The sequence below is a fragment of the Eucyclogobius newberryi genome, unplaced genomic scaffold (assembly GCF_026437365.1).
Source record: "Eucyclogobius newberryi isolate DKJ021-1_F unplaced genomic scaffold, fEucNew1.0.hap1 SCAF_4, whole genome shotgun sequence".
Taxonomy (NCBI): domain Eukaryota; kingdom Metazoa; phylum Chordata; class Actinopteri; order Gobiiformes; family Gobiidae; genus Eucyclogobius; species Eucyclogobius newberryi.
The window spans coordinates 34424016-34438104 of record NW_027316056.1 but is presented as its reverse complement, the minus strand read 5'-3'; the positions used below and the strand labels follow the sequence as shown (position 1 = coordinate 34438104).

The 14089-nt window shown below is 52.2% G+C and overlaps 2 protein-coding genes across 3 annotated transcripts in view; one reads left to right on the top strand and one right to left on the bottom strand.

Annotated features, from left to right (window-relative positions):
• The window catches only part of mgat3b (beta-1,4-mannosyl-glycoprotein 4-beta-N-acetylglucosaminyltransferase b), a 45484-nt gene extending 31582 nt beyond the window's left edge, over positions 1-13902 (top strand). The window contains exon 4 of one of the 2 annotated variants that reach the window (XM_072463533.1): positions 9518-13902. In XM_072463533.1, the coding sequence (XP_072319634.1) occupies positions 9518-10015 (498 nt within the window). In that variant the 3' untranslated portion in view covers positions 10016-13902. The remainder of the gene's footprint in view (positions 1-9517) is intronic. The other variant, XM_072463532.1, reaches the window with a different exon arrangement.
• Positions 1-14089, bottom strand: part of LOC140377918 (lysophosphatidic acid receptor 2-like) — a 283463-nt gene that overhangs the window by 4903 nt on the left and 264471 nt on the right. The gene's annotated exons all lie outside the window — the stretch shown is intronic.

Genomic DNA, 14089 nt, shown 5'->3' with positions numbered 1-14089 from the left:
TCTCCCTCTGCTCCTCTCAGATCCCTCTGCTCCTCTCAGATCCCTCTGCTCCTCTCAGATCCCTCTGCTCCTCAGATCTCTCTTTGCTCCTCAGATCTCCCTCTGCTCCTCTCAGCTCCCTCTGCTCCTCTCAGATCCCTCTGCTCCTCTCAGATCCCTCTGCTCCTCTCAGATCTCCCTCTGCTCTTCTCAGATCTCCCTCTGCTCCTCTCAGATCCCTCTGCTCCTCTCAGATCCCTCTGCTCCTCTCAGATCCCTCTGCTCCTCTCATCTCCCTCTGCTCCTCTCAGATCCCTCTGCTCCTCTCAGATCCCTCTGCTCCTCTCAGATCCCTCTGCTCCTCTCAGATCCCTCTGCTCCTCACATCTCCCTCTGCTCCTCTCAACTCCCTCTGCTCCTCTCAGATCTCCCTCTGCTCCTCTCAGATCCCTCTGCTCCTCTCAGATCCCTCTGCTCGTCAGATCCCTCTGCTCCTCAGATCCCTCTGCTCCTCACATCTCCCTCTGCTCCTCTCAGATCTCCCTCTGCTCCTCTCAGATCCCTCTGCTCCTCTCAGATCCCTCTGCTCCTCAGATCTCCCTCTGCTCCTCAGATCTCCCTCTGCTCCTCTCAGATCCCTCTGCTCCTCAGATCTCCCTCTGCTCCTCTCAGATCTCCCTCTGCTCCTCTCAGATCCCTCTGCTCCTCTCAGATCCCTCTGCTCCTCTCTGCTCCTCAGATCTCCCTCTGCTCCTCACATCTCCCTCTGCTCCTCTCAGATCCCTCTGCTCCTCAGATCCCTCTGCTCCTCAGATCTCCCTCTGCTCCTCAGATCTCCCTCTGCTCCTCTCAGATCCCTCTGCTCCTCAGATCTCCCTCTGCTCCTCTCAGCTCCCTCTGCTCCTCTCAGATCTCCCTCTGCTCCTCTCAGATCCTTCTGCTCCTCAGATCTCCCTCTGCTCCTCTCAGATCTCCCTCTGCTCCTCTCAGATCCCTCTGCTCCTCTCAGATCCCTCTGCTCCTCAGATCTTCCTCTGCTCCTCTCAGATCCCTCTGCTCCTCACATCTCCCTCTGCTCCTCTCAGATCCCTCTGCTCCTCAGATCCCTCTGCTCCTCAGATCCCTCTGCTCCTCACATCTCCCTCTGCTCCTCTCAGATCCCTCTGCTCCTCTCAGATCTCCCTCTGCTCCTCTCAGATCCCTCTGCTCCTCTCAGATCTCCCTCTGCTCCTCTCAGATCCCTCTTCTCCTCTCAGATCCCTCTGCTCCTCTCAGATCCCTCTGCTCCTCTCAGATCTCCCTCTCCTCCTCTCAGATCCCTCTGCTCCTCTCAGCTCCCTCTGCTCCTCTCAGATCTCCCTCTGCTCCTCTCAGCTCCCTCTGCTCCTCTCAGATCTCCCTCTGCTCCTCTCAGATCCCTCTGCTCCTCTCAGCTCCCTCTGCTCCTCTCAGATCCCTCTGCTCCTCTCAGCTCCCTCTGCTCCTCTCAGATCCCTCTGCTCCTCTCAGCTCCCTCTGCTCCTCTCAGATCCCTCTGCTCCTCAGATCCCTCTGCTCCTCAGATCCCTCTGCTCCTCAGATCTCCCTCTGCTCCTCACATCTCCCTCTGCTCCTCTCAGATCCCTCTGCTCCTCTCAGATCTCCCTCTGCTCCTCTCAGATCCCTCTGCTCCTCACATCTCCCTCTGCTCCTCTCAGATCCCTCTGCTCCTCACATCTCCCTCTGCTCCTCTCAGATCTCTCTGCTCCTCTCAGATCCCTCTGCTCCTCTCAGATCCCTCTGCTCCTCTCAGCTCCCTCTGCTCCTCTCAGCTCCCTCTGCTCCTCTCAGCTCCCTCTGCTCCTCTCAGCTCCCTCTGCTCCTCTCAGATCTCCCTCTGCTCTTCTCAGATCTCCCTCTGCTCCTCTCAGATCCCTCTGCTCCTCTCAGATCCCTCTGCTCCTCAGATCTCCCTCTGCTCCTCTCAGATCCCTCTGCTCCTCACATCTCCCTCTGCTCCTCTCAGATCCCTCTGCTCCTCACATCTCCCTCTGCTCCTCTCAGATCCCTCTGCTCCTCACATCTCCCTCTGCTCCTCTCAGATCTCTCTGCTCCTCTCAGATCCCTCTGCTCCTCTCAGATCCCTCTGCTCCTCTCAGCTCCCTCTGCTCCTCTCAGCTCCCTTTGCTCCTCTCAGATCTCCCTCTGCTCCTCTCAGATCTCCCTCTGCTCCTCTCAGATCCCTCTGCTCCTCTCAGATCCCTCTGCTCCTCTCAGCTCCCTCTGCTCCTCTCAGATCCCTCTGCTCCTCTCAGCTCCCTCTGCTCCTCTCAGATCCCTCTGCTCCTCTCAGATCCCTCTGCTCCTCAGATCTCCCTCTGCTCCTCTCAGATCTCCCTCTGCTCCTCTCAGATCCCTCTGCTCCTCAGATCCCTCTGCTCCTCAGATCCCTCTGCTCCTCACATCTCCCTCTGCTCCTCTCAGATCCCTCTGCTCCTCTCAGATCCCTCTGCTCCTCTCAGATCCCTCTGCTCCTCACATCTCCCTCTGCTCCTCTCAGATCTCCCTCTGCTCCTCTCAGATCTCCCTCTGCTCCTCTCAGATCCCTCTGCTCCTCTCAGATCCCTCTGCTCCTCACATCTCCCTCTGCTCCTCTCAGATCCCTCTGCTCCTCACATCTCCCTCTGCTCCTCTCAGATCCCTCTGCTCCTCTCAGATCCCTCTGCTCCTCTCAGATCCCTCTGCTCCTCTCAGATCCCTCTGCTCCTCTCAGATCCCTCTGCTCCTCTCAGCTCCCTCTGCTCCTCTCAGCTCCCTTTGCTCCTCTCAGATCTCCCTTTGCTCCTCTCAGATCTCCCTCTGCTCCTCTCAGATCCCTCTGCTCCTCTCAGATCCCTCTGCTCCTCTCAGATCCCTCTGCTCCTCAGATCTCTCTTTGCTCCTCAGATCTCCCTCTGCTCCTCTCAGCTCCCTCTGCTCCTCTCAGATCCCTCTGCTCCTCTCAGATCCCTCTGCTCCTCTCAGATCTCCCTCTGCTCTTCTCAGATCTCCCTCTGCTCCTCTCAGATCCCTCTGCTCCTCTCAGATCCCTCTGCTCCTCTCAGATCCCTCTGCTCCTCTCATCTCCCTCTGCTCCTCTCAGCTCCCTCTGCTCCTCTCAGCTCCCTTTGCTCCTCTCAGATTTCCCTCTGCTCCTCTCAGATCTCCCTCTGCTCCTCTCAGATCCCTCTGCTCCTCTCAGATCCCTCTGCTCCTCTCAGATCCCTCTGCTCCTCAGATCTCTCTTTGCTCCTCAGATCTCCCTCTGCTCCTCTCAGCTCCCTCTGCTCCTCTCAGCTCCCTCTGCTCCTCTCAGCTCCCTCTGCTCCTCTCAGCTCCCTCTGCTCCTCTCAGATCTCCCTCTGCTCTTCTCAGATCTCCCTCTGCTCCTCTCAGATCCCTCTGCTCCTCTCAGATCCCTCTGCTCCTCAGATCTCCCTCTGCTCCTCTCAGATCCCTCTGCTCCTCACATCTCCCTCTGCTCCTCTCAGATCCCTCTGCTCCTCACATCTCCCTCTGCTCCTCTCAGATCCCTCTGCTCCTCACATCTCCCTCTGCTCCTCTCAGATCTCTCTGCTCCTCTCAGATCCCTCTGCTCCTCTCAGATCCCTCTGCTCCTCTCAGCTCCCTCTGCTCCTCTCAGCTCCCTTTGCTCCTCTCAGATCTCCCTCTGCTCCTCTCAGATCTCCCTCTGCTCCTCTCAGATCCCTCTGCTCCTCTCAGATCCCTCTGCTCCTCTCAGCTCCCTCTGCTCCTCTCAGATCCCTCTGCTCCTCTCAGCTCCCTCTGCTCCTCTCAGATCCCTCTGCTCCTCTCAGATCCCTCTGCTCCTCAGATCTCCCTCTGCTCCTCTCAGATCTCCCTCTGCTCCTCTCAGATCCCTCTGCTCCTCAGATCCCTCTGCTCCTCAGATCCCTCTGCTCCTCACATCTCCCTCTGCTCCTCTCAGATCCCTCTGCTCCTCTCAGATCCCTCTGCTCCTCTCAGATCCCTCTGCTCCTCACATCTCCCTCTGCTCCTCTCAGATCTCCCTCTGCTCCTCTCAGATCTCCCTCTGCTCCTCTCAGATCCCTCTGCTCCTCTCAGATCCCTCTGCTCCTCACATCTCCCTCTGCTCCTCTCAGATCCCTCTGCTCCTCACATCTCCCTCTGCTCCTCTCAGATCCCTCTGCTCCTCTCAGATCCCTCTGCTCCTCTCAGATCCCTCTGCTCCTCTCAGATCCCTCTGCTCCTCTCAGATCCCTCTGCTCCTCTCAGCTCCCTCTGCTCCTCTCAGCTCCCTTTGCTCCTCTCAGATCTCCCTTTGCTCCTCTCAGATCTCCCTCTGCTCCTCTCAGATCCCTCTGCTCCTCTCAGATCCCTCTGCTCCTCTCAGATCCCTCTGCTCCTCAGATCTCTCTTTGCTCCTCAGATCTCCCTCTGCTCCTCTCAGCTCCCTCTGCTCCTCTCAGATCCCTCTGCTCCTCTCAGATCCCTCTGCTCCTCTCAGATCTCCCTCTGCTCTTCTCAGATCTCCCTCTGCTCCTCTCAGATCCCTCTGCTCCTCTCAGATCCCTCTGCTCCTCTCAGATCCCTCTGCTCCTCTCATCTCCCTCTGCTCCTCTCAGATCCCTCTGCTCCTCTCAGATCCCTCTGCTCCTCTCAGATCCCTCTGCTCCTCACATCTCCCTCTGCTCCTCTCAGATCTCCCTCTGCTCCTCTCAGATCTCCCTCTGCTCCTCTCAGATCCCTCTGCTCCTCTCAGATCCCTCTGCTCCTCACATCTCCCTCTGCTCCTCTCAGATCCCTCTGCTCCTCACATCTCCCTCTGCTCCTCTCAGATCCCTCTGCTCCTCTCAGATCCCTCTGCTCCTCTCAGATCCCTCTGCTCCTCTCAGATCCCTCTGCTCCTCTCAGCTCCCTCTGCTCCTCTCAGCTCCCTTTGCTCCTCTCAGATCTCCCTTTGCTCCTCTCAGATCTCCCTCTGCTCCTCTCAGATCCCTCTGCTCCTCTCAGATCCCTCTGCTCCTCTCAGATCCCTCTGCTCCTCAGATCTCTCTTTGCTCCTCAGATCTCCCTCTGCTCCTCTCAGCTCCCTCTGCTCCTCTCAGATCCCTCTGCTCCTCTCAGATCCCTCTGCTCCTCTCAGATCTCCCTCTGCTCTTCTCAGATCTCCCTCTGCTCCTCTCAGATCCCTCTGCTCTTCTCAGATCCCTCTGCTCCTCTCAGATCCCTCTGCTCCTCTCATCTCCCTCTGCTCCTCTCAGATCCCTCTGCTCCTCTCAGATCCCTCTGCTCCTCTCAGATCCCTCTGCTCCTCTCAGATCCCTCTGCTCCTCACATCTCCCTCTGCTCCTCTCAACTCCCTCTGCTCCTCTCAGATCTCCCTCTGCTCCTCTCAGATCCCTCTGCTCCTCTCAGATCCCTCTGCTCGTCAGATCCCTCTGCTCCTCAGATCCCTCTGCTCCTCACATCTCCCTCTGCTCCTCTCAGATCTCCCTCTGCTCCTCTCAGATCCCTCTGCTCCTCTCAGATCCCTCTGCTCCTCAGATCTCCCTCTGCTCCTCAGATCTCCCTCTGCTCCTCTCAGATCCCTCTGCTCCTCAGATCTCCCTCTGCTCCTCTCAGATCTCCCTCTGCTCCTCTCAGATCCCTCTGCTCCTCTCAGATCCCTCTGCTCCTCTCTGCTCCTCAGATCTCCCTCTGCTCCTCACATCTCCCTCTGCTCCTCTCAGATCCCTCTGCTCCTCAGATCCCTCTGCTCCTCAGATCTCCCTCTGCTCCTCAGATCTCCCTCTGCTCCTCTCAGATCCCTCTGCTCCTCAGATCTCCCTCTGCTCCTCTCAGCTCCCTCTGCTCCTCTCAGATCTCCCTCTGCTCCTCTCAGATCCTTCTGCTCCTCAGATCTCCCTCTGCTCCTCTCAGATCTCCCTCTGCTCCTCTCAGATCCCTCTGCTCCTCTCAGATCCCTCTGCTCCTCAGATCTTCCTCTGCTCCTCTCAGATCCCTCTGCTCCTCACATCTCCCTCTGCTCCTCTCAGATCCCTCTGCTCCTCAGATCCCTCTGCTCCTCAGATCCCTCTGCTCCTCAGATCCCTCTGCTCCTCACATCTCCCTCTGCTCCTCACAGATCCCTCTGCTCCTCTCAGATCTCCCTCTGCTCCTCTCAGATCCCTCTGCTCCTCTCAGATCTCCCTCTGCTCCTCTCAGATCCCTCTTCTCCTCTCAGATCCCTCTGCTCCTCTCAGATCCCTCTGCTCCTCTCAGATCTCCCTCTCCTCCTCTCAGATCCCTCTGCTCCTCTCAGCTCCCTCTGCTCCTCTCAGATCTCCCTCTGCTCCTCTCAGCTCCCTCTGCTCCTCTCAGATCTCCCTCTGCTCCTCTCAGATCCCTCTGCTCCTCTCAGCTCCCTCTGCTCCTCTCAGATCCCTCTGCTCCTCTCAGCTCCCTCTGCTCCTCTCAGATCCCTCTGCTCCTCTCAGCTCCCTCTGCTCCTCTCAGATCCCTCTGCTCCTCAGATCCCTCTGCTCCTCAGATCCCTCTGCTCCTCAGATCTCCCTCTGCTCCTCACATCTCCCTCTGCTCCTCTCAGATCCCTCTGCTCCTCTCAGATCTCCCTCTGCTCCTCTCAGATCCCTCTGCTCCTCTCAGATCCCTCTGCTCCTCACATCTCCCTCTGCTCCTCTCAGATCCCTCTGCTCCTCACATCTCCCTCTGCTCCTCTCAGATCTCTCTGCTCCTCTCAGATCCCTCTGCTCCTCTCAGATCCCTCTGCTCCTCTCAGCTCCCTCTGCTCCTCTCAGCTCCCTTTGCTCCTCTCAGATCTCCCTCTGCTCCTCTCAGATCCCTCTGCTCCTCTCAGATCCCTCTGCTCCTCTCAGATCCCTCTGCTCCTCAGATCTCTCTTTGCTCCTCAGATCTCCCTCTGCTCCTCTCAGCTCCCTCTGCTCCTCTCAGCTCCCTCTGCTCCTCTCAGCTCCCTCTGCTCCTCTCAGCTCCCTCTGCTCCTCTCAGATCTCCCTCTGCTCTTCTCAGATCTCCCTCTGCTCCTCTCAGATCCCTCTGCTCCTCTCAGATCCCTCTGCTCCTCAGATCTCCCTCTGCTCCTCTCAGATCCCTCTGCTCCTCACATCTCCCTCTGCTCCTCTAAGATCCCTCTGCTCCTCTCAGATCCCTCTGCTCCTCACATCTCCCTCTGCTCCTCTCAGCTCCCTCTGCTCCTCTCAGATCTCCCTCTGCTCCTCTCAGATCCCTCTGCTCCTCTCAGATCCCTCTGCTCCTCAGATCCCTCTGCTCCTCAGATCCCTCTGCTCCTCAGATCCCTCTGCTCCTCACATCTCCCTCTGCTCCTCTCAGATCTCCCTCTGCTCCTCTCAGATCCCTCTGCTCCTCTCAGATCCCTCTGCTCCTCAGATCTCCCTCTGCTCCTCAGATCTCCCTCTGCTCCTCAGATCTCCCTCTGCTCCTCTCAGATCCCTCTGCTCCTCTCAGATCCCTCTGCTCCTCTCAGATCCCTCTGCTCCTCTCAGATCCCTCTGCTCCTCTCTGCTCCTCAGATCTCCCTCTGCTCCTCACATCTCCCTCTGCTCCTCAGATCTCCCTCTGCTCCTCAGATCTCCCTCTGCTCCTCTCAGATCCCTCTGCTCCTCAGATCTCCCTCTGCTCCTCTCTGATCCCTCTGCTCCTCTCTGATCCCTCTGCTCCTCTCAGATCGCCCTCTGCTCCTCTCAGATCCCTCTGCTCCTCTCAGATCCCTCTGCTCCTCTCAGATCCCTCTGCTCCTCTCAGATCCCTCTGCTCCTCTCAGATCCCTCTGCTCCTCACATCTCCCTCTGCTCCTCAGATCTCCCTCTGCTCCTCTCTGATCCCTCTGCTCCTCTCTGATCCCTCTGCTCCTCTCAGATCGCCCTCTGCTCCTCTCAGATCCCTCTGCTCCTCTCAGATCCCTCTGCTCCTCTCAGATCCCTCTGCTCCTCTCAGATCCCTCTGCTCCTCTCAGATCTCCCTCTGCTCCTCTCAGATCCCTCTGCTCCTCAGATCCCTCTGCTCCTCACATCTCCCTCTGCTCCTCTCAGATCCCTCTGCTCCTCTCAGATCCCTCTGCTCCTCTCAGATCGCCCTCTGCTCCTCTCAGATCCCTCTGCTCCTCTCAGATCCCTCTGCTCCTCTCAGATCTCCCTCTGCTCCTCTCAGATCCCTCTGCTCCTCTCAGATCTCCCTCTGCTCCTCTCAGATCCCTCTCCTCCTCTCAGATCCCTCTGCTCCTCACATCTCCCTCTGCTCCTCACATCTCCCTCTGCTCCTCACATCTCCCTCTGCTCCTCACATCTCCCTCTGCTCCTCACATCTCCCTCTGCTCCTCACATCTCCCTCTGCTCCTCACATCTCCCTCTGCTCCTCACATCTCCCTCTGCTCCTCACATCTCCCTCTGCTCCTCACATCTCCCTCTGCTCCTCACATCTCCCTCTGCTCCTCACATCTCCCTCTGCTCCTCACATCTCCCTCTGCTCCTCACATCTCCCTCTGCTCCTCACATCTCCCTCTGCTCCTCACAGCTCCCTCTGCTCCTCTCAGCTGGGCTCTCCTTGAACCCAGTGCAGACACGTGTGAGGTCAGGGCACAGAGAGGCTGTCATGCTCTTCTGCTGTTTTCTCGTTGTCCTGTTTTGCTGCTGATTGTTTTGTTGTAAAGACGAGCCCTTCTCATGCTCCCCATGGCACATCTCTGCGCCCCCTAAACCGGCACGCCCCCTAAACCGGCCCGCCCCCTAAACCGGCCCGCCCCCTAAACCGGCCCGCCCCCTAAACCGGCACGCCCCCTAAACGGGACTCTTTGAGAAGCTCTGCATTAGCCCGGACCAGTCCACGAGGTAGCACTCATACATTTTCAATCAAAGAGTTGGCTTGAGGCTCCAAACATCCCAAACTACAAAAAAACAGGGCTGTTTTGGCAACTACTCCAAATGCCAGGGCCTTGTTACAATACATTTTGTGTAGATTATTGACGTTGGCTATCAGACCAAAATGACCATACATTGTAATTAACTAACTCTAACATTATGCTTGACAACAATGCACCAAAAACAACTTCAGAAATGTATTTTTGATGTAAAATGTAAAGACCCAGTATTATTTAGTTGGTTATTTGAGTAAATTAATAATAAAGTAATATTTATTGACCTTTATCTAACCAGAGATTAGAACTCTCTCTTGCAGTGGAGTCCGATCCCCAGAGAGGAGGAGCCTATTGTGTATGTTTTTAGGTGCAGGAGAAACCGAAGCACCAGGAGGAAACTTAAGCAGACACAGGGAGAACATGCAAACTCTTCACAGAAAGGCCCCATCTCGATCTGTGCCATCGTACGCCCAGATTTCGTTAGTTAAAGTGTTAATAAATCAGGCTTGGAATTTGATATTAACACATCTTGCTGTACAATCTTATCAGAATACAATAGGTCAAATGAAATAACAGAAAAGGACTGTCGTGTCTCATGGTTGATTTAGCCAGGTTGTGTGCTCATGCGCAGCGTTTGTCTTCCAGTCACTGTACGGATTCTTCTGGAAGCAGTTCGGCTCTCTGGAGGTGATCTCAGGCTGCACTGTGGGCATGCTCCAGGACGTTTACGACTGCGACGGCATCAAGCTGCGGCGCCGCGAATACTACACCATGCCCGGCTTCCGCAAGTATGAGAACGACACTGGCCACATCCTGGTGCAGTGGTCCCTGGGCAGCCCCGTCCACTTCGCGGGCTGGCACTGCTCCTGGTGCTTCACTCCAGAGGGCATCCACTTCAAACTGGTGTCGGCGCAGAACGGGGACTTCCCGCGCTGGGGCGACTACGAGGACAAGAGGGACCTGAACTACATCCGGCAGCTGATCCGCACAGGGGGCTGGTTTGACGGTTCCCTGCAGGAGTATCCGCCCGCAGACTCCAAGGAGCACATGTACGCCCCCCGGTACATGCTGGACAACTACAAACATTACAGCTACCTCCTGGAGAACCCCTACAGCCAAGTGTTGCAGAGCGGAGGAGACTAAAGGAGACTAAAGGAGACTAAAGGAGACTAAAGGAGACTAAAGGAGACTAAAGGAGACTAAAGGAGGCGCTACAACCTGCACAAACAACTGTGTACATGAGGTGAAATCAGCTGAATTCTGTGTTGTCTTGTTTGAGTAGTTTTGACTAGTTTGGATCAATTTACTCTTCAGGTCGACAATTTTGGTGGGGTTTTCCACAAAAAAAGGCAGTATAGGTTTTACTGTCATACAAACTTGGATAAACAGAAGTCGTTCATTTTAAAGTCCATGTGTATTGCTCACTTACCTACTGTCTGCCTACTATCTTAATTATTCACCGCAATGAGTTTATAAGTGGATTTCATGAGTGAGTTTTGCTATCACGGTAAAGCTAACAGACATTAGCATGCCAACAACGCACACAGGCTTATGCAGTGCACCTTAAAGTAGTCTTGAATATTGAGTTCAAAGGATCACCTGGGACTTTTCTGATTCATTTAGTGGGAGGTTTTTTTTCAATTACAGCAAATACTAAGGCTATGTTAGGTTAATCGGGGTTATCTCTGTGTGTATATCTGAGCCCAGCGTGTCAACTCACTCACTCATTGCATTTTCTCCAAGTAACGGTTAAAACAAATGGAGATGGTCCTGAAAGTGTCACGAGGCTCATGACAAAAAGTAATGTAGTTCAAATATATGTGAGGAATGTGGCCGCGCGTGGATCTGCTGGTGGGAAATAAAGCCTCTATTCTTAATGCTCATAAAAAAATGTGAATCATCATAAATTTCCCCTCACAATAATCATAACGCCAAAGTCGTGACACGCCTACACTGGTGTGGTGGTGTTAGCTTGTAACCTTCACCGCAAAAAGAGCCTGAAGAGTAGACTGTCCTTAATGTCACACACACACACACGCACACACGCACGCACAGACACACACACACGCACAGACACACACACACACACACACACACACGCGCACATGCACATGGACACACGCACAGACACACAGACACAGACACACACACGCACACACACACACACACACACAGACGCACACACGCACACACATACACGCACAGACACACACGCACAGACACACACACACACACGCACACACACACACACACGCACACACACACACACACGCACAGACACACACAGACACACAGACACACACACACGCACACATACACGCACACGCACACATACACGCACACATACACGCACACACACGCACACACACACACACGCACACACACACACACACACGCACACACACACACACACATGATCTAACTATGTAGCAAATCTAGTCAGAACTACTCAATCATGACTATTGTGAATTGGTTTCATTTGAACCAAATCAAATCCTGTAGAGTTCCTCTTGTAGAGTTCCTCTTGTAGAGTTCCTCTTGTAGAGTTCCTCTTGTAGAGTTCTGGCTGTGGCTGAGCAGTCGCAGCCCTCGCGTTACGTAAACACTGATTCTCCTCCTCTGGACGACATGCACTGGATACAGACCTGTCCTGATGCCCTCCCTGACGCCTTCCTGCCCTGACCAACCGTCCACTGACACTGCCAATGTCTCCTGTCCTGGAATGGGTTTAAGTGAAAGACTGAGCATGTTTGATGGGCAGACTCCCTTGTTTTCTACGATAAAGATATTACAAAAAAGGAACACCTGCATTGGTTCAAATGACTTGAATGGATCTGTATTTCAACCTTCAAACAGAAATGTCCAGCATGTCTTTCCTTGGGCCTCTCGATGTGGAGGAGCGGTGGCTCTACTCTGATCTCCTACTGGGTGCCTGATCTCATCCCATCTCTGAAAGTTCATTTATGCTTCGTTTTTGTACGTAAACGGCTCCATGGTTTAGAAGTGTGGTTCCCATAGCTTCATTTATACTTCTAACCATTTCCAATGTCAAGGCTGTGTTCCGGTAAATAACCACCAGAGGACGCTTAAAGTGAGCGTGAGACCAAAACGGAAGAGAAAGAGTAACAAGGAAAGCAAACATGGCCCACATTAGTTGGAAAAGAGGACGGACGGAAGCCTCTTTGTGTGTCCATATGCAAACGTGGAGCACAAATGAGCATTAAGGGAGCGCCCGCAGTCACCCTGAGGACGGAGCTCATTTGTATCACTTCTACCCAGAGGATTCTGTCCTGTCAGTCAGGATCCAGAGCTAAGAATGTAGAAGGTCAGTTTGTCTCTTTTCTGGTCGGGAGTCTGCCACCTGCTTGTCTGCCTGAGATGGTATTGCTTTGCCTGGAATGTTCCGCAGTATGACTTTAAAGATACCTATCATGCAATCATTGTTAAAACAATAGCTTAAAAAGAGGTGGTTAAGAGCATTGCACATGTGTGGCCCGTTTACATTACAACACCATCAGATAAAGCCCACAAACTGAAGTAAATCTGTGGTTGTCGGTATTAGGCAAATACATTAGGCAAAAACAAATAAGCAAATGCCTCAGGCTCATGGTGACGTGAGGAGCTCCAGCCTCGATGACACCTGAATGTTCATGATCATTATCACTGCGTATAGCACAAAATGAAAGACTATGATAACAGTTTGAACTCCAAAATCTACATCCCATTAACTCAATTCTCGATCCTCTTATTCACGTAATAATGAACTAATATATCTCTAGATTTCATTGCACAAATTACTGCGGAGAACTGCAACAATTTCCCCGGCTTTAGTTGTTCTGTCCAATGTCCAGCTCACACTGTGTCATTCGTGTGCTTTGAGAAGTCGCCTACAATCATGAAATATTAAAAAGACAGAAATTAACTACTGTAAATTTGATTTGTTAACCTAATATACCTCAGATGAAATTACATATGTTTTCAAAAATGTCTTTCAAAACTACCTAATACAAGCTCATTTCAGTCAATCCTAACCCTAATATTGCATCAAATTTCATGCAAAGCTTATCATCTCTATGGTAACAAGAAGTTGACTGTGACTTTCAATCCAGAAAGTGAATTCAATTCATTTAAACAGTGGATGTCCTTTTTTGCAGTGCTTGAAGGACAGAGTTTTGGAGTGTACAGTCCACTCAGGGCCGGGGCTTCTATTCTTACTCAGATCACAGGAAACGTGTCCCAAACTGAGCAATACTAAACAGGTGACATGAAGAGACTGCATCAGGGTGACATTTGTCCTTATTGTTTCTTTGTTGCTGGTGTGGCTGGTGATTCTGGCCATGAAACTAGCTGCCGCGGCATCTGTAGCTTCCCAAGCACGCGTACAGTCATGGCATTGTTCAGAAACGCTCTTAAGTGGGACTGGGTAAAGCTCGGGTAACACGGGGCCCGGGAAACTGCGAAAGTCAACACCTCAGTGGCTCCTCTGTGCTCGGTGTGGCATTTCCCGGCCATGGAGTTCCAACCTGGAGTCTGTGAAAGAAACTCCACAAACATCATCAAAAGAGTATTACAATATTACTTTGGGAATATGAGCTGAATTTGAATATGGTCCAACCAAAGACGGTGGCTGGTTTCAGCAGTGGAGCTGCCTCAGAGGTCAGAGGGCTGAAGGGAATAGGTTGGGTTCACAACATTGTACAATTTGATTTCAAATGGAGGGCAGTAAACTATGGGGAATTCATGGAACTAATGTTCGATTTTATTTGTATTTGTCATTTTTTTTCCCACACAAGATCAAGTTTAAACTTGACCTAAGGTTCTTTCAACTGACAAAAATGCTTTTTAATTTAGTTAATTAATACCATATTTTCCAGACTAAGTCGCACTGGAGTATAAGTTGCACCAGCCAAAAAATGCATAATAGAGAAGTGTGAAAATAACAAATCATATCACATATAAATCACTCCGGAGTATAAGTATAGAAATATAAATATAAGTATAAGTATAAGTTGCACCCCGGCCAAAACTATATAGAGAGATATAAATATATATATATATATATATATATATATATATATATATATATATATATATATATATATATATATATATATATATATATATATATATATATATATATATATATAATATATATATATATATATTATATATATATAATATATATATATATATATAATATATATATATAGTAGGAAA